Source organism: Salvia hispanica, chromosome 3 (genome assembly GCF_029641045.1).
Source record: "Salvia hispanica isolate PSC_SH4W2 chromosome 3, Shi_PSC_v1, whole genome shotgun sequence".
NCBI lineage: Eukaryota > Viridiplantae > Streptophyta > Magnoliopsida > Lamiales > Lamiaceae > Salvia > Salvia hispanica.
The window spans coordinates 3,665,480-3,687,884 of record NC_142694.1 but is presented as its reverse complement, the minus strand read 5'-3'; the positions used below and the strand labels follow the sequence as shown (position 1 = coordinate 3,687,884).

At 36.9% G+C, this 22,405-nt stretch overlaps 4 protein-coding genes across 7 annotated transcripts; 2 read left to right on the top strand and 2 right to left on the bottom strand.

Annotated features, from left to right (window-relative positions):
* The first annotated feature begins 874 nt into the window (after positions 1–874).
* On the top strand, positions 875–5,818 carry LOC125213953 (uncharacterized). 2 transcript variants are annotated; one of them, XM_048114767.2, is made up of 10 exons: positions 875–1,076; positions 1,572–1,809; positions 1,904–1,996; positions 2,431–3,032; positions 3,115–3,189; positions 3,263–3,449; positions 3,510–3,620; positions 3,753–3,819; positions 4,672–4,789; positions 4,879–5,818. In XM_048114767.2, exons 2-10 carry the CDS (start codon positions 1,588–1,590, stop codon positions 5,468–5,470), a joined length of 2,067 nt encoding a protein of 688 aa, XP_047970724.1. In that variant the 5' UTR covers positions 875–1,076; positions 1,572–1,587; the 3' UTR covers positions 5,471–5,818. The 2 variants fall into 2 exon arrangements, with proteins under 2 accessions (XP_047970724.1, XP_047970725.1); XM_048114768.2 differs by having other exon boundaries at positions 876–1,076; positions 3,522–3,620.
* Positions 5,819–5,923: 105 nt separating this feature from the next.
* On the bottom strand, positions 5,924–9,939 carry LOC125213954 (uncharacterized). 3 transcript variants are annotated; one of them, XM_048114771.2, is made up of 10 exons: positions 9,733–9,939; positions 9,084–9,175; positions 8,847–8,961; positions 7,898–7,934; positions 7,696–7,765; positions 7,436–7,540; positions 6,774–6,924; positions 6,595–6,692; positions 6,360–6,453; positions 5,924–6,266 (listed from the first exon to the last, which is right to left on the bottom strand). In XM_048114771.2, exons 2-10 carry the CDS (start codon positions 9,106–9,108, stop codon positions 6,185–6,187), a joined length of 777 nt encoding a protein of 258 aa, XP_047970728.1. In that variant the 5' UTR covers positions 9,109–9,175; positions 9,733–9,939; the 3' UTR covers positions 5,924–6,184. The 3 variants fall into 3 exon arrangements, with proteins under 3 accessions (XP_047970728.1, XP_047970733.1, XP_088924390.1); XM_048114776.2 differs by having other exon boundaries at positions 6,595–6,677; positions 9,733–9,934; XM_089068264.1 differs by lacking the exons at positions 8,847–8,961; positions 9,084–9,175; positions 9,733–9,939 and adding an exon at positions 8,017–8,232.
* Positions 9,940–14,260: 4,321 nt separating this feature from the next.
* LOC148929979 (cytochrome P450 71D95-like) lies at positions 14,261–16,059 on the top strand. The gene is made up of 2 exons (XM_089067328.1): positions 14,261–15,191; positions 15,282–16,059. The coding sequence occupies exons 1-2, from the start codon at positions 14,316–14,318 to the stop codon at positions 15,894–15,896; spliced, it is 1,491 nt and encodes a 496-aa protein (XP_088923454.1). The 5' UTR covers positions 14,261–14,315; the 3' UTR covers positions 15,897–16,059.
* Positions 16,060–17,299: 1,240 nt separating this feature from the next.
* On the bottom strand, positions 17,300–19,091 carry LOC148929978 (cytochrome P450 71D95-like). The gene is made up of 2 exons (XM_089066962.1): positions 18,119–19,091; positions 17,300–18,037 (listed from the first exon to the last, which is right to left on the bottom strand). The coding sequence occupies exons 1-2, from the start codon at positions 19,016–19,018 to the stop codon at positions 17,426–17,428; spliced, it is 1,512 nt and encodes a 503-aa protein (XP_088923088.1). The 5' UTR covers positions 19,019–19,091; the 3' UTR covers positions 17,300–17,425.
* Positions 19,092–22,405: the final 3,314 nt, after the last annotated feature.

The following is a 22,405-nucleotide window of genomic DNA, read 5'->3' as shown; positions in this document are numbered from 1 at the left end:
TATATCTCATCATTTTTGCTTTACATCAATGTTTGGTATTGTTCTATACAAAAATATAAAATAGGTTTAAGATTGCTGTATTATTGAAGTAGTTTTTTACATTAAAAATGAGATTTAGTGTATGATTGGAGATGATCTAAGCATGTTTGTGAGGGACACAAATTTTTGTGCTATAATACCCATTTTAAACTTTTAAGCATACACTATTTCACTTTATTTTGTGCTATAATATCCATTCTAATTGACACATTTTTCTTTTTTAAATGTCCCACATTAATTGACATACTCCCTCCGTCCATCAAAAGTTGTCCCAGTTTTCCATTTCCGTCCGTCCTCCAAAATTTGTCCCATTTCACTTTTACCATTTTTGGTAGTGGACCCCATATTCCACTAACTCATTCCTACCCACATTTTATTATAAAACTAATATATAAAAGTAGGACCCACAATCCACTAACTTTTTCAACTCACTTTCCATTATATTTCTTAAAACCCGTGTCCGGTCAAACCGAGACGAATTTTCATGGATGGAGGGGGTATTTTTTAAAAATTTTATTTTCTTCATTCAACATATAAAATAATCTGTATAAAATCGCAAATAAGAAATGTATCCAGAGAATAATTAATTTTAAAATTAATTAATAATTGGGCCTTGAAGCCTATCCAGCAATAGTTTTGGGCTGATTGTCTACACAGAAGCCCACAGCATACTAATGGGCTTAAGACAGCTGGTACTTGAGCCCTAACCTCCACACGAGGCATTTCCCGCCGAAGTCTGGCTGAATTTAAAACCGGTCTATCCCAATATTAATTATTATTTAATTATTTTCTATTTTTAATCTTCCGACACGAAATGCAATTAAATCTATTTATTTGGTGTTGAAAACAAAAGGAAATCATGCTGTGTGTATATCACTTGCTTATTTGACTCCAGAGATCTCTAAAATGGAAAATAAGTGGAAAATGCAAGGCTACAACCATCTATCTGAGCTTGCAATTAGGGTTTCAGGAAAATAGGGCCTTTGCCTGAACATTCCAAAACTGCCTCCACCACAATTGGAACTCTTACTGCTCAAGTACCTCGAATTTCTCTTCAGATTATCCTTCATTTCACTGTGGATCTATCTTGAATTTTTCTGTATATTTTCCTAGCTTAATTATGTGTGATTGTTGATTGAGCTAGCTTAGAGATGATGGTGTTGGTTTGCTTTTGAGAAAAAGGGTATGAGATGCCAGTAAAGATCGGTTCTTGGGTGAAATTGAGACATGTTCTTGTCATTTCAGGGGACTCTTATTCTTGAATTGGGATTTTATTAATGTTTTTCGATTAAGTAAATGATTTGGTTTTGAGGGATGGGGCTGATGAAGGTATCATTTCATTACATTGGATTGTTGTGAGATGATATTGGGATCTGCTTAGATGATGTTTGAGCTGGATTTTGGGTTTTGAATATTAATTTGAAATGCTATGTGAAGTAAAACAATGCTGGAATTAGGAATGAGGTGCTTGAGCTTGCTGTATCAGAATTTAGAAATGACACTTCTTTCTTTTTTGTTTGTTACTTGATCAGGACTGTTGTTGTAAACATGGGCTCAAGTGATCCAAAACTATCCAGTGAGGATGTAACGATCTCATCTGCAGGCGTAATTAGGGGAATTGAAGAGGTAGATGAGGGAAATGGATGGATTGTTGTCGGTGGAGAAGAAACTGATGCACGAGACACCATATCTAGCTCTTATTCTCATATGGTTGAATCTGAGTTTCGTGAATATCAAGTGTTGGGAAATCAGCAAGATTCGATGACTGAGGTCGAGAATAATCCAACAAATTCACCCATTTTTTGCAATGTTAAAAGTTCATGTTTATGTAGTTTGCTCATCACCTAATAAGTTGCAATTGCAGAATGTAGAAGAAGTAGGGCAAACTTGTGCCTCGAATCAATCCTCTTATTTCCACATAGGACCAGTTTCGGAGGAAGCTCAAAATAATCTTGAGGTTTGAATTATGCTACTAAAGGAAAAATAAATAAACCGATTTATCAAACGTTGTGGCTACTTTGACGATGCTTCAAAATATCTTGACCCAAACATAGCAAGTTTTGTTATTTAAGTAAATTTCACTTCGAGGAGTCTAATCTTGTGTGCGTGCATTCTTTACAATCTCGAACGACAGTCATGAAAAATCTAAGTGAAGTATATAAGTGTTTTCAAATACTATATTAAGCACCGATACGCAAATTTCTTCAAATGAAAATACTTATGCATCAGTAGCCGTTTCAATAGTAGTTTATAGGCAAGTATTTAACTGCAAATAATTATGCTTCAGTAGTTGTTTATGTAATCTTGCTTTTTATGAACACTAATATTGCTTGTCCATATTTGTCCACTCTAGTACAAAGGAAAATCTTAGAAATTTACGAAATTGATCAGGATTTTCAACACCATGGGATGGATAGACGCAGCCTCCAACTCGAAGATAATCCTTATACTGTAATAAGTAGGCCAACCCAAAGTCCTTCGAATAGTGGTGGCTCCAAATCACCTTTGGACATACCATGCACTCCCATCAAGGGGAAAGAGACTGAGAAAAATCAGCCTCTGCATCCTCAAAGTAGGAATGATACTGTAAATATTCCCAAGCCTTCGGGTATTGGCTTGCACCTGAATAGTATCATCAATGTTTTGCAAGCTGGGTCAGGTGCAATAGTGCATACAAAATCTGCTCAGACCTTTAACTTCAGCATACAAGGATCGAAGTCCGCACGCACAATCAACTCTCATCTCTCTGATGCATCAAAAAGTTCTGCAGTATTCTCTCCTGTTGAGAATGTTTCAGCATGCACTGATGATAGTGGGCCTAAAATCCATGACTCTGCAGCAGTTAATTCTGTTGCATCTTTACCTTCTGTGATTACTGAATCTTCTAACAGACCTGTAGCCAACCAATCAGCTCAAGGTAACAAGAGGGTGTATACTGATATCAACACAAATGACATTTCAGAGGAACTCAATTCAAACCCCAAAAAGAAAAGGTAGGCTTACTTGTTATCATGTTCAGTTCCACTTGTATATATCTTACGGTTTTGTTGGGACCAATCTTTGTTAATTTTCCAGGAAGAGATCTTCCGACTCCAATGATGGTGATGGTTGCAAAAGGTGCCATTGTAGGAAGAGTAAATGCCTAAAGCTGTAAGTCCTTCACTGCTCTGTGTATAGTTATTTGCAGCCACCAGTTGACCCATTAGTAATTTGATTTCTGCAGGTATTGTGATTGCTTTGCTGCTGGGTTATACTGTGCGGGATCGTGTGCTTGCCAAGGGTGCTACAACAGACCCCAATATGAGGACAAAGTTATTGAGTCACGGAAACAAATTGAATCACGGAATCCTCTTGCATTTGCGCCGAAAATTGTAAAACATGTCACTGAGACACCTGCAAGCAGTCCTGGGGTATTAATTTTCAATATTGTTTGTGATTGAAATACATGTAAGATAATATTTAAAATGTAGATTTTTTCACAGGAAGATGAAACACTCCTCACACCCTCCTCGGCAAGGCATAAGAGGGGGTGCAATTGCAAGAAGTCCATGTGTCTCAAGAAGTACTGTGAGTGCTATCATGTAAGTAGTCGTGTATTCATACATTAACATACAAGAGCATTTCCTTTTTTTACTTTATGTCTCTATTTTCCTTTGCCATAACTCTATATCCCCGGTTTATGGTTATTGATACGTCTGTTTACTGTGGAGAAGTCAAATGTTGGTTGCTCAGATGGATGCCGATGTGAAGGATGTAAAAATGTGCACGGACGAAAAGGAGGTATGATTTTGGACTATATAGCTATTTCCTAGTGATGTAATCCTAAGCTATCATATCCATGTTAAATCTCTAATGAAGTATAAAATCTTCCCATCATTTTATTTCCTGGTCTCCCAATGAATGCTTGGGGATTTAATATATAGTAGAATGGACTTAACTAATAATTTGGCTTGGCTACTTTTACAAAACAAAAACGGATGTTAGATAGTTGCTGGAAGAGTCTGTTGTACTGCCCTATCTCAACGGTCCCTTGCACCGGGGGCATTATACAATCTTAAGATGGATAGTGTATCACTTGTTTATGAAATGCACACTTGATGTACACTCATTAATATGCACCAAGATAGCATGCATACTTGATCGATAGAATATTTGATTATTTTTCCATTATTTTCGTTTTACTTTTTTTTCATGGGAGTGCGCATGAACCTTATTTCACCTATTTCAACCAGGCCCTTCATCACATGAACCTTATAGGAGATGAATAAACTCTCACTTTTGGCCACTCATCCCCTTCTCTCACAAGTGCTAGTATATATTGATATTTTTTCATTTTTATTGCCTTGCCTTGCTCACCATGTTACTGTCCTTGTAATAAGAGTAGCAAATGTATAGGTATTTAAGCCTCAATGAAGGAATCAACTTTAGTACATATGTGGACTGAAGTTTGATTGGGTATGCATTCAGTAAAGTGTCTTCTGCTTGTCTTAACTGAGCTCGACAACTGTATGATTGACATGGATAGTTAGTAACCTTTTGTATCAGTACAATTAAGTGATCAAATTCTTGCAACTTTTTCAATTGCTGGAAAAGTTGAAATATGCTCATTCACTTGATCCCTTATTTCTGTAGAATATAGCTTGGAAAAGGATATCTTGAACAAGGAAGGCACTTCTGAAACAACAGATGGCACAAATGGTGGTTCAAGTCATTCCGAGCTGACTCCTCAAACACCAACAGTACAGTTCAAGTAAGTATGATTTCCTCAAATAATATTCGGAGACGTCTTAAATATGCCACTAGTTGCCTTGTTTACTATCTGCACATACACGACCACAGGAAGGATGTCCGAGAAGGAAGTCTGCGTCCCAGACGGTGTTTCCAGTCACCTGAATCTGGTGTAATCTCTGTAACGCCAAATGCCATGACCTCGTTGTCACCTATAAACTTAGACGACAACTCCATGATTTCAGAAGCTGCTCTGGAAGATCTGGATGTAGTATCTTCCCAGGAGGAATTGTTTCTTAACACTGTAGAAACTCCTGGTGAATTCTCATCAGTTCGCCACCAAACTGGCAAGAAAGGGATTCCTGGAGGTACCAATCACTATTCTCCTGTTGGTTCGCTTAGTTTGCTTCGGTCACCAGGCACCCCTATGGCCCAGTCTAGTGCAAGTAGACAACTGAAGGTAATCGACCTTGATGGTGAGCCATCCAACAGCATGCAAGATGATACACCGGATATATTGAAGGACAGTCATGCACCACAAAATGCTGTGAAATCAAGCTCCCCAAATAAGAAACGTGTTTCCCCTCCTCATGCTCTGCGACATGGGCCTGGTTTGTCCCTGAATGGCCTGAGAACCGGGCGCAAGTTTATTCTGAAATCCATACCCTCAAGCGCAGGTTCCAAGAGAGGCGCACCACAATAGAGAGATAGCCTTCAAGATGGTTCCAGCCATAGATGATCAAAACTGAGATACAAAAGGTGCCATGGTTAATGTCTGAAGGAAGTCTTCAAAAGAGCTGTGACTATTCATTCCATTGATCCATTGAAGAGCTTAATTATCGGATGATGCACACTTTAAACATTGTGGTTAGAGCGTTGGCTCCCAAATTCTGCCCCAGATTAATTTACTTGAACTACATTGTGGATTGTTTATGATATCTTTCCATAACTTATTTTCTTGGAAACTCATAGACCTTTTACTGCACTAATAAAGGCCCTAGGTGGGAACAATTGATGCAATTGTGATGCAAATTATCTATTTATGTTTCTGCCATTCTATGTTCAAATTGTTACTTTACATCAAAAGATTGCCTTAAGTAAAACAAAAATCATGAAATTAGTCCAATAACTAACATAGAGTTACTAGAAGGCAAAATGCAAAATAAGCTGCAACTCAGATTCCATAAAAGGTACAGAAAAAGCAAAAATATAAATACTTTTAGATGGGAATGAGCAAAAGTTTTATCTCAAACATTAAAGTCACAATGCACCACCAGGAATACAAAGGAAAACACACTGTTATTTTACACAGTATTCTATCCTATTCATAATACTTCTTCAACCTGTCATAACTATTAATGTTTTATTTTGATTTCTTCTCACGTATACCCCCAAACCGCCTCACGGATTTCTCAGTTTACGATCCCTGAAGCCCCAATCGTGCAGCTAACCAGCGACAAACTTCTTCCATCTCTTCCTGGGTGGTGTAATGCCCGAGCCTGCATGAATGCAAACATAAGATTCATTGGGACGAAACAAGAAGCTAGCTAACTCGGTGTTACATAGGTTAATAGATTTGGATGTATCTGTACCCTCCATATGATCTAAACATTAGGTTCTGGAATCCAGCTGAACTTAATGTACGCGCAGAGTTTTCTCCGTGTTTATAAGCCACAACGTCATCCCCTGCAACAAAGATTCTTTCATATAGGAACTAATAATTCATGATGAAATTGTAGTTTAGATAACAAGAACACAGGTATAGCAGTGGGAAACAAACTGGATGTTGAACATTTGAGATAGCGAGTAAACATAAATCATACATACCAGATCCATGACAAAGCAAAATGGGCAATGATGCTGCACGACTTACAGTCTCATTAGACCTTTCGATTCGGTTCCTTAACATCCTAGAAAACAAATAGCTGTTGAGTGCAAAAGAGCATGTTGATTATTTATGCTATGTAAAATGTGTTGTCACTGAGGCCAGAGAAAGGGAGTTGTACCTGGAACATGGAAGCCAGCCGCTGAGGCCGATAACACAGCTCAAGTTAACTAAGTACGGGTTTCTATTTGAGTATTGACCAAAAATGTGGCATGTGGCGGAGTAAAGAGCAGTTGCAGCACCCATACTAAAGCCACCAATACCAAGTTTGACTGTGAATATGTAGCAAAGAGTTGTATGCATCAGCATTTTGTACACAACTTGAAATCAATGCATAAAAGTAATAGTTTAAGTTGTGTGTAGAGTCATGATATCTTCCTAATTCCGACTAAGATCCTTTTGTGCATGTTAAACTTATGTAACCAGGGAGATTGTTGTAAATCCTTTCCAAATTAGACCATAGCATTTCTTCAATGAGTTCGCTGGACAATTTAATGATTAAAATGTGCTCATCGTGAAACGTCTCTAGTAAAGGAGCAAATTTAATAGGAAAAAAGGCACACAAATTCTGGAAAACCACCTAGAAAATAAAAAACTAAATGACAGTCTTAATTCTACATGCACCCTTTTGAAAGCCAAACACCTTTTGCAATGATATACAATTGTAGCCAATAGTTTGATATTGTTTTTCAGTGTTTTGTTGATTATTTCATCTCTAACCAAGCTCTTATACATATTATCCTTTTAAAAGAAAATTTATGATGCTTAGAAGTAGAAACTTACTGTTGGCAGGCTCTGTTGATAGGAGATTAGCAACATGTGCTGCTGATGCATCCAATCCTTGTAAATCGTCGGGTGCATCCTCTGAAAGATCATGTGCATCGAACCCTGCCAGTCAAGAAGATAAATATGTTATTCGATAGAGTGAAAATCCACCATCTACTGTTTAGAAATTATTTACCACTGATTTAGAGCTTGCAGCAGCATAGAAATTCCAGTGGCAGAAGTTCGAAATGGTTATAGGGTAAAGAATAATATCTTACAAGCCGTGCAAGGAAATCCCCCAAATAAAGAAACTGGACGAGTAGGAGCAGTTGGGCATATCCACTTTACCTGCATTATCAGTTTAAACTTCAAATTGAGACAAACAACATTATTTCAAACTAGAAAGGGATCGGATTATTTGTTGCATCACACAGATGTTGAAAGACAAGGGATGACTTTGAATTATATCGAATAACTCACATTCGGAAGAGGAAGGCTTTCCAATTGCTGAGTCCAGCTGCAAAAACATGAATAAAATTAGAATCACAGTGGATCAGCAACGACAATAAGAATATGCATAACACTGCATTAACCATCACTTGAGGCTTAAAAAAGTTGCCAGAGTTAAATATTTTAATATATCTTGACTCTGATATTTGAGCATCCATTGGCTCACACATAAGTAAGCAACACCAGTCTAGAAGGAAGAATGAATAGTAGTATTGAATAACAAAATGAGTTAAGAAGATCATTCTCTGGAACATTTTTTAATCAAGTTGACAACATACAGCCGAAACTTGTAGCGAGTTAAGAGTTTATACTTGCTCCAAAAGTTCGTGTATCTATATCTCCATAGTGTGGAAACTTACATAGTTTTTGGGACCACAATTTGACTACGCGGTTAAGTATAATGATAGACTAAGACAACAGTCCTATCCTCAGACAGGCTAATTCTTAATTAAAATACAACAACTTACAGCCTGTGATCAAATATCCAGATGGATACAAACAATGCTTAATGCTTTTAAAAGTGGGAAATTGTGGTTAGTGAGTTAGTGGTCCCCTGTTCTACACCTTCTACATAGTAAATTAGTAGTAGACTTGGTTAAAAGACTAGACGACACATCCTCATCACAGACGTCATATTGACTATGCAAGAATAGACGAGTAAAAACTCAAACTTCGAGGCATCCGATCATTTACCCCAGTAACTGGACAGAACTGTATTCCATAACACAACAAGGATGCACTCTTTGCTTATTAGTCACATGCTTGTAGTTTGATTAGTACAAAGATTAGACCAACCGGAATTCACACAACTGATCAACACTATTCATGCAATTCAAGATGAATGTAATTATCACCATTAAATAGTGGAACTTCCTATCAACAACATGAATCACATAACGAACGAAAGAGGACATAATACCTCGACCCTTTATCACCAAGATCATGTAGCCAAATTATTGTTGCTTGATGCCTCCCTTTTGGCCTGATGACATGAGTCCTTCCAAACTCATACGTTGTCCGAGATGATTGGCCACCTATATATGGTAAGAAACAAGTGTTTATAGCACATTCTGTAACTAGTAACAATCACTAAATTATGTGACTAAAAATAGCTGAGACACTATAGTAATCAACCAAAGGAGAGTAGTTAACATACCCCCAGCAGCGCTATTGAAGCTCATAGCTCGTTTCGATTTTATAACGAATCAATGCACGAGAAAATGTGTCCGAGTGATTGAAACTGAACTCCTAGCAATGGAATGAAGATCACATTGTCACATGTTATTTATATTTGAATTTCAAAGTGTGAAATTAGGATGTAAAATAGTGTGCACGGGCTGGACTTAGCATACACCACTTTGCATAAATGGAAAAAGATAAGGGAACCCTGAAAACGATAGAGAAAGCAAGACAAAAAAGGAAGCAATGGAAAAAGAAAAAGCAGAAATCTTTATAACCACAGAGATGATAGAGGAGAGCCCATCACAAATCAAGAAAAGCACAATAAAACCAACTTCGAAAAGGCTTTTGCGGTGCACATTCTCACAGAATCAATTCCAGCTAAAAAATAATGATAAAAGCTATCACCGTTTTCTTCATTTAAGCAAGCAAAAAGACAAAACTCAACATTAATCCTCTTCATTGTAGTCTAATATATGCACATATGCAGTTACAAAACAGCTCAAAAAAGAATCTTTATTGCAAGAATGTCAAGAAATGCAGAAATATCAAAATCCCATAAGCTGATAAGTGAGATTACACAGTAAAAAATTCTGATAGAAGATGGTAAAGACTAAAGATTGAACCTTGCGGTGTGAAAATGTGAAGTTTTAATAATATGGAGGCGAGGTTCTAGAGATGTAACTATTGAACAATGCAATAAAGTGATGAGGCTTTTCCGGTTCTACATTCCTTTTTGTCTGCCTATTTGTCTAGAGGCTGGACTGTACCCTACCCTGTTTTCATGTGAACTGCTCTAGGGCATCAACATAGGAGTACTTCTCTTTAACTAAAGTAGTATTCCCACTTCAAAATTGCAAAGAATAAAAAAAATAAGTGCTAATTTCATAGTAGTACAATTTTTAGACCAAGCAAATCCCAGAATATATGTTATGATTAATGTATCATAATTAGCTTGTTTTGAATGAAAAGCTTCAAATTACTACAATTAAGAAAGTAGAGTGAGTCCTTGTGAAGATAAGTTTGTCATAAATAAAATAAAAATTAAATTCCTTTTTTGTTTTTTGGAGGGATTGGATGTGTAACGTGTTGATTCATGCTAACATTGATGCTTTTCTTGAAGTTAGAATTATTTTGTTTGATCAGAGAATGCTGTCAAATACAGTATTTTATTTGTTTCAAAGCAGAGATGATGTGTGTGAACTATCTTTATTAATGTTATTAATTACATTTTACAGTATAATTAAACACATAATTTAAATTTGGAATCCATGCTTTAATATTTTTCATAGATATTTTTATTCATATATTGCTTTATTCTCCGTTGAATGCTCTCAAACCGATAAAAAAAAAGGTATAAACGAATATTTGACAAACCATCCTTGTTATGAATAATTAAGTAAAATTTGGAACAAATTAAAAGTAGTGTGAAGTAATGTAAAAGTGTACATAAAACTAATCTAATGGATTTACTCTAATCTGTTTTATCTTTTTTGTCTTATAAAAGGACGAGGATGACTCATCATCGTGTCCCATATTCTCTAAATTTGCTGTCCAAATGACCAACAATATTAATAATGAATATGTAATCATGCAAATACTTTTGGTGCTATAGTAATAATAATTTAATTATCACCACAGTTAATTAATTATAATCACAATTAACGCGTGTATAGCATATTTACCATGTTGATATAGTAAAATACTGTAGATATATAAAAAACTAAACAGGAGATAAAATATGAAAAATGTAAAACAACCGAATCAAGAAATATATTTCTTCAAATGTGTAATTTGCAAATTATGATATGAAAGGAACAATTATCTAGAATCAGTATATAATTAAAAATGCTAGTCTTTTGTGGATGTTTAAGTGAATAAACTTTCTAGTAAAAAGTTAGATTTATGGCTCAACCTTTGCTATCCCTTTCTCCAAATAAATAAATAAATAAATAAATAATAATAATAATAATAATAATAATAATAATAATAAAACAAACAAACAAACACTTGTCTTGGGTGATTGAAACTCATGAAGTCATGATTATGCAGATCGTCATAAGTTTATATTGCTTTATTGGATATAATTAACTTTTTTGGTTAATTGTGACATTTCACAACTTTATCTTATCAATTTACCATCAGCAATTCTATATGTCATCATTGTGTGGTAAATTTTGTCAAACTTTTGTGCTTCACAACTCAAAAGTAAAAATCTTTGAATGCTGATCACATCTTCAAATATATCACATACATGCAAATGCTCTTTTATATATTAATGACATATTTTTATTTAAATTTTTAGTTTTATCATGGTACCAAATTGCATGAGATTGGTTTATAATCTTTGCTAATCTTTAATATCATATTTGCAACATACGGCGAAATTTGGAGTATATTTGAAAATAATTATATGGTGGAAATCAATAGTGCACTTTTTGAAAATTCAAGTGCTGTTGATTATTTATAAATATTTTCCCTTATATAACTTGATTGGGCCTAAGCCCATTAGCCCAATACTAACAGACCAGATCTTGGACCTAATATTGATTGCTTTGGCTTAAGACAGGAGTAGTAGTGACTCACTGTTTTGATGATTAATTTGTCCTAAAATGAGGAGTACTTCAAATAAAATCATAAATTTTTGATTTTTTGAAAACTTCATCTTGATATATCATGTATGCAGTCAGTAATCTGACTTAGAATCTGGAGACATTCTTGAATTTTGAGATCAAAATCTTTATTTATGGGATCGGCATTACTTTGTTTACTATTTGGGTTAATGAATGGGATAATTGCATAAAATATTATTTAGTCTAACTGTGAATAACTGGATATATAATGGTATGATTTCTTCTTGAGGTGATTGAAGAGTAGCAAGATTTTTTATTGTATAAATAAGAATCAGTATTAATTTTCTATATATTCACAGTGTGATCTTGGTGACTCCGAACTTCATAATATTCCGTATCCATGTATTAGAGGAGAACAATATATTATATATATACATATGAATGTCATTCATTAAAAGAATAAATGATTCTAATATTTCCCGAAGAAATCAGAAGAAAAACATATAATTACATATCTAGAGGTAGCGTTGTGCTTCTTAATTCAATTTGTAGCTGCAGGGAATTCAATTAAGATGGCCACATCTGAAATTTATACCATTACGTAACATAAAATAGCCTTATTTTTATTAAAATAAGATGGCTGCAACTGAAGAAGAAACTTAAAAAGACTGGTCAAATAAATTTAGTACCAGTCAACACTAGACTAACACTTGTACTCTCTTCCTTTTTTTATTTGGACACTTTTCTTGAACATTAATTCAGTTGCAACAAATATATAGTCATTTACAAAATTCGGTTTATCTAATGGCAATTCTATGCTATGATGGGAGTGTTATATTTATTTATCATTACAAAAGTGAATGCTTTTATAGATTTACAATCCTTAACTATTTTAGTAACCAGAATTTCAGAATAGTTTAGCAGTTAAATACTTACTATAATACAATTTCATATATTTATCATTAGCGTTTTTTAAGAAATGATTTCTAATACTCTATTAATTACTACATGAATAGTACTATATTTTTGTGTACATTTCTAACATTATTCAAGGTGTTTGGTTTGATTGACAAGAAATCATTTCTGATTTATAGTGCATTCTTGTCTTCGAAAAGAAGAAACTATTTTTTTTATTTTCTCTTATATTTAATTTTATCATCACTTGATATGTTTGATATAATTTCTTAATTTTTGTGTATGTCTAAAAAAAATATCTTAATTTAGTTGGGATGGAGGGAGTATTATATTTCATGTAAAGAATGATTCATCCTTTACATGTTGAATACATCACATTTTGGTCAAGTTTGTGCTATAGCTTAATCAAAGACTAACAGTACTCCTAATTCACTTTAAACTCATTTTTCTACTTCATTGAAGAAAAGAGATTGGATACTAGAGTGTTCACAGTAGAAGGGCCTCGGCCTTTGGCCCGGAGTCGGCCCAGGTGCGGCCCCCCACTACCGAGGCGCAAGGAGGAGACGGCCCTGGGGGGTGGATGAGAGAGAGCTGAGCTCTCGGCCTAGCCGAGGCCCTTGGGCGCGTGACTCGGCTCGCCACTGCAAGGGCCGAGATCCTCAGTCCTTGGGCAATCCGAATTTTTTTTTTTTTTTAAAACTATGCACTATGTGTTTTAATTATTATAGGCAAATAATTTTGTTTATAGCTAAAATCAAAATTTAACAACAAATGCTAGAAAATAATTTTAATTGATGGCCCAGAGGGCCACCGCCAAGTTTTGAGGGCAAGGGCCAAATTTGTTGGGCACGCCCAAGAAATGGTGGCTTGGGCATGCCCAAGAGGACCACCACTGTGGACACTCTTACTCTGAACTTTAAAATCAAACGTAGATACATCTCATGGATTTAAAATAAATCAACATAACAAAAAAGTACTCATGGTTAATTTACGGCCCGAATTATTAGTATTAAAATAGAGGAATATAATTATGTACTCCCTCCGTCCCAGATAATTTGACCCAATATTCCATTTCGGGCCGTCCCACATAATTTGTCCCACTTTACTTTTACCATTTTTGGTAGTAGACCCCATATTCCACTAACTCATTCTTACTCACATTTTATTATAAAACTAATACTTTAAAAGTAGGACCCACATCCCACCAACTTTTTCAACTCACTTTCTATTAGATTTCTTAAAACCCGTGCCGGGTCAAAGTGTCCCAAATTATTTAGGACGGAGGGAGCAGTAATTAATAGTTAAATCGGCGAATGCATGAAATACATATAATTGCATATAAATATAAATAGTTCAAAAGAATACAACGACCTTATGTGACATTATTTGTCCTTATACCCAATTAAACAATTAAAAAACCTAAATGATACATATCGCGCGACTACAAGTCTCCAATCAAGAAAAATACACTCTCAAAAGCTAGTAATATTTGACTGCCAAGCATGCACCAAACACAACTACACAAAATTCAAAAATTTCAAAAATATTCATCTCTGCTGCACTTTTTCCAGCCTCCTACCTTGAACTTTAAATATTTAAACTTGTGCATGCGACTAACTTAATCCTACTACACTCTAAATTCCTACACTATAAATACATCATTTAATCATCTCATGCAATTCATCAAACACCACTAAAACACAAGTATCATAACAATAGAAATGGATCTCACAACCACTCTCCTTCTCCTCACAACCTTCCTCTTCTTCCTAATCAAGCAATGGACCAAACCAAAGCCCTCCAAACCCCACCCGAACCTTCCCCCGAGCCCGCCCAAGCTCCCGGGGATCGGCCACATCCACCTTTTAGTGGGAGATCTCCCCCACAAAGCCCTGCAGCGCCAAGCGAAGAAACACGGCCCCGTGATGCACCTCCAGCTCGGGGAGGTCCCCGCCGTGGTGATCTCATCACGGGAGGCCACAAAGGAGGTGCTCAAGGCTCAGGACCCGTCCTGCGCGGACCGGCCCGAGAGCATCGCTAGTAAAATCCTGTGGTACGACTACACCGACATCGCATTCTCCGCCTACAACGACTACTGGCGCCAGATGCGGAAGATCTGCATCGTCGAGCTCCTCTCCTCGAAGAACGTCAAGTCCTTCGGCCACATCAGGCGGGACGAGTCGTCCCGCCTGATGAAGGCTCTAGAAGCTTCTTCCGGAAACGCGATTGATCTGACTGACAAAATCTTCACCTTCACCAGCACCATCACCTGCCGAGCTGCGTTCGGGAAGGTGATGACCGATCGCGAAGGCCTCATTGCTCTGTTCAAGGAGGCCGTCGCCATGGCCGGCGGCTTCGAGCTGGCTGATCTCTTCCCGTCGTGGAAGCTCTTCAGCGTCCTCAGCTGGAGCAAATATAAACTGTGGAGAATGCGCGGGAAGCTCGATTCGATCCTCGACGGAATCATCGACGAGCATAAGCACAAACAGAGCGGCGAATTCGGCGGAGAAGACATCGTCGACGTTCTGATCAGGATGCAGCAGACCGGAGAGCTCAAATTCCCGATCACCACCGACAACATCAAAGCTGTGATTTTCGTGAGTAATCGATTCAATTAATTAATCAATCACACAATTAGGATTTTTCAAATTCGATTCAATTTTGACCTAATTTGAAAAAAAAAACAGGACATGTTTGTGGCGGGAACGGAGACGTCGTCGACGACGACGGTGTGGGCGATGGCGGAGCTTCTAAGGAACCCTCACGTGATGGAGAAGGCGCAGGCGGAGGTGCGGGCGGCTTTCAAGGGGAAGGCGGCGGTGGAGGAGAGCGACGTTCATGAGCTGAAATACCTGAAATTGGTGATCAAGGAGACGTTCAGGCTGCATCCTCCGATTCCGTTGCTGCCGCGGCAGACGAGGGAGGAATGCAAGGCGGGTGGATATGCGATTCCGAACAAGACGAAGGTGATGTTCAACGTGTGGTCGATGGGGCGGGATGAGAAGTACTGGGACGAGGCGGAGGTGTTCCGGCCCGAGAGGTTCGAGAACAGCCCCAAGGATTTCATCGGGAATGATTTCGAGTACATTCCGTTCGGGGCGGGTCGGAGGATCTGCCCCGGGTTGAATTTCGGGCTGGCGAATATTGAGCTGCCGTTGGCGAAAATGCTGTACCATTTCGACTGGAAGCTGCCGAAGGGAGTGACGAGTGATGGTTTGGATATGAGTGAGGGAGAAGGCCTTACTGTTTCTAGAAAGGCACCGCTTATCATTATTCCGCAGCTCTGCAATCCTACCAACTAGCCATGGGAGCTCATCAATCTTTCAATAATTATTTTCTCTCTTCTGTTTTGATCAATTTCATGCTTCGTGTAACGTGTATGTTTTTGTTTTCGTCTGTAATTATATGGCGCTAGCCTTAATAACGGCTGCACTTTTCATCTCTATATATATGGGATTATTATTATTGCATTCATATATTTGTCAGCTCTGTGTGGTGAAAATAACATATGATCATGCAATATTGAGAAAGTTGCGAGATTACTATGATTTTGCTAATTTGCAATTATTATGGCTCATCATTTTGGTACAAAATTATTTACTAATCACATCGGTAACATTTGCACTAAACTCAAACTTATTTTGAGTATATATTACATCAAAAAATAGTTTTACTTCAACCATTTATATTTAACTCAGCACATTTGTTTCAATATATGTCTCATAAACTTTTGCAGTAGCCTTTGATATTGTTCATAGAAACACACAAAAATGGATTAGGGTCTACCATATGATTGGAAAAAATTTCTACACGAAAAATGAGATTTGATGTATTGTTGGAGATGGTTTAAGATAGTAGTATGCTCTTTTGTACGCCATTAAACATGCTGTATTTGTCATTTAAGATATCCATCATTAAATGTATCACGTTTCATTATTTTTGGTCAATAAATTTTATAAAATTACTGGAAATATATAAGTAGAACTTGCATTTCACTAATTTTTTTCGCTAATTTTTTTACATATATCGATGTTTTTACATTTCTTCATATTAATCTATATGATAAATTGACGAGTCAAAGTGAGATACTACTATAGATTGGTAAATTGCATGGAATGTAAAGCGGTTACACAGGCGGCTTTAGAGTATGAGTTTCGTATTTGCAAATTTAATTTCAAGGTAGGAGGCGCAGACATATCATAACAAGTTGCCTCAGATTTATGAGTATATTATATGTTGGTACTTGTTATATGGACTATAGTGACTTCGTGCTTGTGCCGTCAAATTTAACTGTCTTCTTCTTTGATGATGAACAAAGATTTGTAGTCTGTTCTTTGAATAGTACTATATCTAGTACTAGTATTTTATTTTTATTATTCCTTATCTACTTTAAATATATACTACAAACTTTTTGCTGGCTCTTTATCACTGAATTAGATTAAAAAAAGTTTATTCTGTTGACTATAATTAATCAAACGATATAAGGATTAACTTCTATTATTTGATTTTAATAATACTTTTCATTTTCAAATTTTCGTTCAGTTTTATTTTATTGAATATACTGTAAATATTTTACTACTATAAATACAGTATCTTTACAATGTTTTCAGTTTTTACAATCAAAATGAATTTTCACATTAATCTACCCTAGATTAAAAAAATAATTAACATAATTATCTAACTGAGTAATTAAATAAGCAAGTAATATATCACAAATATAATCATTCAAATAATTATTTTCTTAATCATATATTTAATGCTCCTTGTATACATATATCGAACAGTAAAAACAGAGTAAATTTAGCAACAAGTCGAAAACTGAGTCACAAAACTAAATAGCAATCGAATTATTATAGGGCGTGGGGACCACAAAGAGACCGTTTTTCCGACCAACGGCGATCCCAGCGCCCTCCGCCATATCCACGCTCATTCCCTCCGGCATCTTCCAGTCAAAGTGATAGAGAAGCTGCGCCATCGTCAGCTCCACCGTCGCCAGCCCGAACCCCATCCCCGGGCAGGCCCTTCGCCCTGCCCCAAAAGGAATATACTGCAACTCACTGCCCGCAAAGTCCGCGGAACTCCCCTCAAACCTCTCGGGCCAGAATATCTCGGGCCGGTCCCAGTATTCTGGATCCCGGGCCATGGCCCATGCGTTGACCATCACTTTAGCTTTGACCGGGATTGTATATCCGTCAACTTTGCATTCCTCTCTGCACGCTCTCGGAAGCAACGGAACCGGCGGGTGCAGCCTCAGAGTCTCTTTGATCACCAGTTGTAGGTACCTCAGCGCCTCCGTGTCGCCCTCTTCCACGCTCGTTTTCCCCTTCACGGCCGCTCTGATCTCCGCCTGCGCCTTCTCCATCACTAAAGGGTTCCTCATCAGCTCCGCCATCGCCCAGTCAATGGTCGTTGACGTTGTCTCAGTTCCAGCAGAAAACATATCCTGCATATTATATCTGTCAGAAATGTACACGCGCAAACTCTTGCTATTATAAATGATTAAAAAAAAAGGAAATGGCCTTACGAAAATGATAGCTTTGATGTTGTGATTCGTGATTGGAAACTGAAGCTCTCTGTTTTCCTGCATCCTGATCAAAACATCGACTATATCCTCCTCTCCGAACTCGCCTCTCTTTTTCGAGCGGTGCTCCTCCACGATCACATCCAGAATCCGGTCGAGCCGCCGCCGCATCCTCAGCAATTTATACCTGTTCCAGCAGAGGACATTCAGCAGCTTCGACGACGGGAACAAGTCCGCGAGCTCAAGCCCTCCGGTCATCGTCAGTGCCTCCCTCATCAACTTAATCATCGCGTCGCGGCCTCGCACCACCTTCCCGAACGCCGCCCGGCACGTGGTGGCGCTGGTGGCGGAGAAGACCGCCGCCGTGAGGTCGACGGGGCGGCCGGCGGAGAGGCGGAGGGCGGCGACGAGGCGGTCGACCTCGTGGCGGCGGAGGAAGCCGAAGGAGCGGACGTTGCGGGCGCTGAGGAGCTCGAGGACGCATATTTTGCGCATCTGGCGCCAGTGCTCGCCGTAGGGGCTGAAGGCGAGGTCGGCCTGGTCGTACCACATGATGTTGGTGCCGATGCTGTCGGGGCGGTCGGCGCACGCGGGGTCCTGCGACTTGAGGACCTCGCGCGCCGCCGCGGGGGAGGAGATGATGACGGCGGGGACTTGGCCGAGGCGGAGGTGGAGGACGGGGCCGTATTTTTGGGAGAGGGAGGTGAGGGCGCGGTGGGGTAGTTTGCCGATGAGGTGGTGGAGGTGGCCGATCAGGGGAAGCCGCGGCGGGCTCGGGGGGAGGTGGTGGTGGTGGTGGTGTGGTTTTTGTATACGTGATTTGAATATTATGAGTAAGAAAATGACAGGTGTCAGGAGGAGGAGGGCGGCGGTAGTCAAACTAAATGTTGACTGAAATTCCATGGAGAGAGAGAGATAAAGAGAAGGTTTATGATTTCTTGAATATTTGTGTTGTTTGTTTGATTGAAATTAATCAAAGCAATACCTGTATTTATAGTTAGCCATTTTGATGAATATCATGATGATGTGATTAAATTCGTCTCCTTGTCACACAAAACTAGGGGTTGAAATTGGATCCATAGGTTTCAAGATTACGGATCATGCTTAGCCATTTCCTCACTACAAAACAATTGGACTATAGTCCATGAAAATTTATTAGTCTAGATATATTATCAGTTTTAAGTAAATATTATCTCTTCTTATTTATTTTCTCGTTAAACAAGTATACGAATGATTGAATACGACAGCATGTGATAATATTTTTGGAAATTTTAATTATACTCCCCAATCCATCTTATCCTATCAACGAATTGTCTTGTCCAGCAAACAATAATATAGTCATGATAACGGATATTTTTCTTAAGTCGATGGTTTAGGTATGGATATATATGATTTTTCCGAAAAAATGTTAGCTAACATAGTATTAGTATTTATGTCAAGTTAATTATACAAAGATGATGTTATTTTAATGTGTTTTAGAAATTAAAAAGTGAGGAGCATCTTATTCTTGTCAATTGTAGGAAGGTCCACATATATTATCGCAATTGACCGTTTGTGTGACTATACTATACTTTTAAAGTCAATTCATAAAGGCAAAATTCTTCCACAAGTAAAGACTTACGTGATTATTCGGAAGCTGCTTAGGCGGCTATATCAACTTGAAACTCTACCATCTTTTGAAATCAACTATATGAATGATTAAATAAAATAGAAAATATAACAACGAATTTTTTTCTTATAGTATAAAACAAAAGGATACTAAAAAGACTTAGATAAGAAGCAATTAGTCAAAATGAGCTACAAATTTGGCTAAATTGTTGAATTCCAACCACTAATTATACATCAAGTAATCTTCAATGAAACTGCGTAGTGTATTGTAATGCTATCCAATCAACTAAATGCATCATATTGTATTTTACTAAATGCATCAGAAATTTAACGTGTCGATATATAATTCCATTAAAAAATATGGCAAGATAAATGTTTTGGGAGGGTTGGCTATATTATCTCTATTGAAAATTTGGTTTATATATGTTCCTCCTCTTGAATGATTTTCTTATAATTTTGTTTAATTATATGGATAAGATTGTTTCAAGTAGGCCTACTGATATGGAGTATTAATGTTCTCAACATCTAATATCTCCTGCTCCCTCCGTTTTATAGTAGTTGAGGCATTTTCTTTCGGCATGAATATTAAGAAAAATTATGTTAGGTGAGTCAAGTAAAGGAAGAATAAAGTAGAAAATGAAAAAAGTAGATAGCTTAAGAAAAAATAAAGTAAGAGAGAGTAAAGTAAGTGAAAAAAATATATTGGTTTTTACTAAAAAGGGATTTAACTTCACTATTATGGAACGTACCAAAATGGCAAAATGGCTCCACTATATGAAACGGAGGGAGTATTCATTAGCTGAAAGAATTGGTGTTGTTGCAGAAGATGCAAAACATCTACACCAAGTTATATGATCCGTTTGCTTTTTGTTACTCAACGGTTGCTCTAACTTAAATCAGCTTCCTTATTCACAAATATTTTCACTCAAGACAGTTTGATAGAGAAGATAAATAAATAAAACATGATAATAACTCATATTTTAAGTCATCTTCGATCATATAACTCTAAGATAGTTAGTTCAGATAATAGTCAATTTATTTATCAAACAATTTCAATACTTCAAAAGGACATGCATGAGGTGGGGGGGAGGCGACAATGGCTCGAAAGACCAAAGTTAATACAATACGAAGTAATTTTTCGATACGCGTTGGTTGAAGATGGGTTGGCTAACCTATGCGACCCACCCACCTCGATCCATTCTTGAATTCATTTCCACCCAAACAAACTTATTGTCCTTGCCAAATTTATACCTTTTGTTAGACCACGAAGCACCTCCTTTGAATTTTAATCTACAGTTATTGAAGGTAATCTAGAATTTTTGTCCACAACTTTACATGGCCCATGGACAATAATATTTGCCCATTTTTAAGTTTTAATGATCACCATTCCCATATAATTAAGATAACGTATGAAATTTAATATTGAATCAAACAAATGGTTAAATTTCAACTTGATAGGCCTTTCGCGATAAAAATCATTAATGAGACAAGCCCAATGAAAGATACCATCACATATTTTATTATTTTGGAGAAAAGTATGACTAAGCTATCGACCTATCGTTATGATATATAGTACCATGATTAATGAGTAAAAATATAACATTACGTTAGTTACATAATAAAGTTTGCGTGATTTTGATGTTTGCTACTCCTATTAAATTTTTAATATGACAGCTACAACTTCCATGGACAAAATCGACAATTTCAACGTGCAAATATAGAATAAGAAACATGAGATCTTTAATAATTATCTTTTTCTCGTATCCATATCCACTGTAGTTTGTTTAATCAAATCTTTTGTTGAATAAAAGTGGGAAATGGGAATATATCTTCAATGAAATTATATCTCTTATTGAAATAAATAGTTTATTATCTCTCCTCCATTCATTACTATAAAAATCCCAAATACTGTATTTTGCATTAGTCAATGCAAGATATAACTAAAGATTTGTTTTAAAATGATAACACCTCTTAAAGTGATATCGTGACACCACATATACAACAATATTATAAACGCTTCACAACAATATTATAAACGCTACACAACAATCTATAGATTGTTTTTTAGTGTCGGATATTGCTGGCCAAGAAAAATTATTGTATAATGTACACCATATTGTTCAACGTCTTTTTCAAAAAAAAAAATTTTTGCCACATGACAGCTTATTATTCATCCACATGTACAAATGATTGGCTAGAATTGGTGGTAGGATGTTATTTTAAGAGGTGGTGACACCCTAACACTCCCCGTTAACTAAGTCCATCAAATATAAACTGTGTAGATCTATTTTCGCCGAAGTTGTTGTATATTAAGATAATTATATGTGGAAATCAAATTACTTAATCCAACTTATATTGCCAATCGTCCAAATTTTCATAAATCAAATCACTTAATCTAACTGATATTGTTATTCATCCAAATCCATCACCAAATTACTTAATCTAACTTGTCTCGTCATTCATCCAAATTCAATTCCAAATTACTTAATTCAACTTATGTTGTTAATCACCCAAATTCGATGATGATAATTGTTTAATTATTTTTACTCAAAATAAAAAGGACGTGTTCAACACTGCTGAAATTGGCGCGTGATCACAATATTCTTTCTATCACACAAATTAGGTGATTTCGTACAACAAAAGAGCGTGCAATACGCACCTGACCTTTTCTTAAATGGTTTT

Excerpts from the sequence above, each read along its gene's own strand:
- LOC125213953 (XM_048114767.2), top strand. The coding sequence starts at position 1,588 with ATGGGCTCAAGTGATCCAAAACTATCCAGTGAGGATGTAACGATCTCA. Across the intron at positions 1,997-2,430 it reads AAGCTCAAAATAATCTTGAG|GATTTTCAACACCATGGGAT; the intron begins GTTTGAATTATG and ends GAAATTGATCAG. Across the intron at positions 3,820-4,671 it reads TGTGCACGGACGAAAAGGAG|AATATAGCTTGGAAAAGGAT; the intron begins GTATGATTTTGG and ends TTATTTCTGTAG.
- LOC125213954 (XM_048114771.2), bottom strand. The coding sequence starts at position 9,108 with ATGAGCTTCAATAGCGCTGCTGGGG. Across the intron at positions 7,766-7,897 it reads AAAGCCTTCCTCTTCCGAAT|GTAAAGTGGATATGCCCAAC; the intron begins GTGAGTTATTCG and ends CTGATAATGCAG. Across the intron at positions 6,925-7,435 it reads ATCAACAGAGCCTGCCAACA|TCAAACTTGGTATTGGTGGC; the intron begins GTAAGTTTCTAC and ends ACATATTCACAG.
- LOC148929979 (XM_089067328.1), top strand. The coding sequence starts at position 14,316 with ATGGATCTCACAACCACTCTCCTTCTCCTCACAACCTTCCTCTTCTTC. Across the intron at positions 15,192-15,281 it reads ACATCAAAGCTGTGATTTTC|GACATGTTTGTGGCGGGAAC; the intron begins GTGAGTAATCGA and ends AAAAAAAAACAG.
- LOC148929978 (XM_089066962.1), bottom strand. The coding sequence starts at position 19,018 with ATGGAATTTCAGTCAACATTTAGTTTGACTACCGCCGCCCTCCTCCTC. Across the intron at positions 18,038-18,118 it reads ACATCAAAGCTATCATTTTC|GATATGTTTTCTGCTGGAAC; the intron begins GTAAGGCCATTT and ends TATAATATGCAG.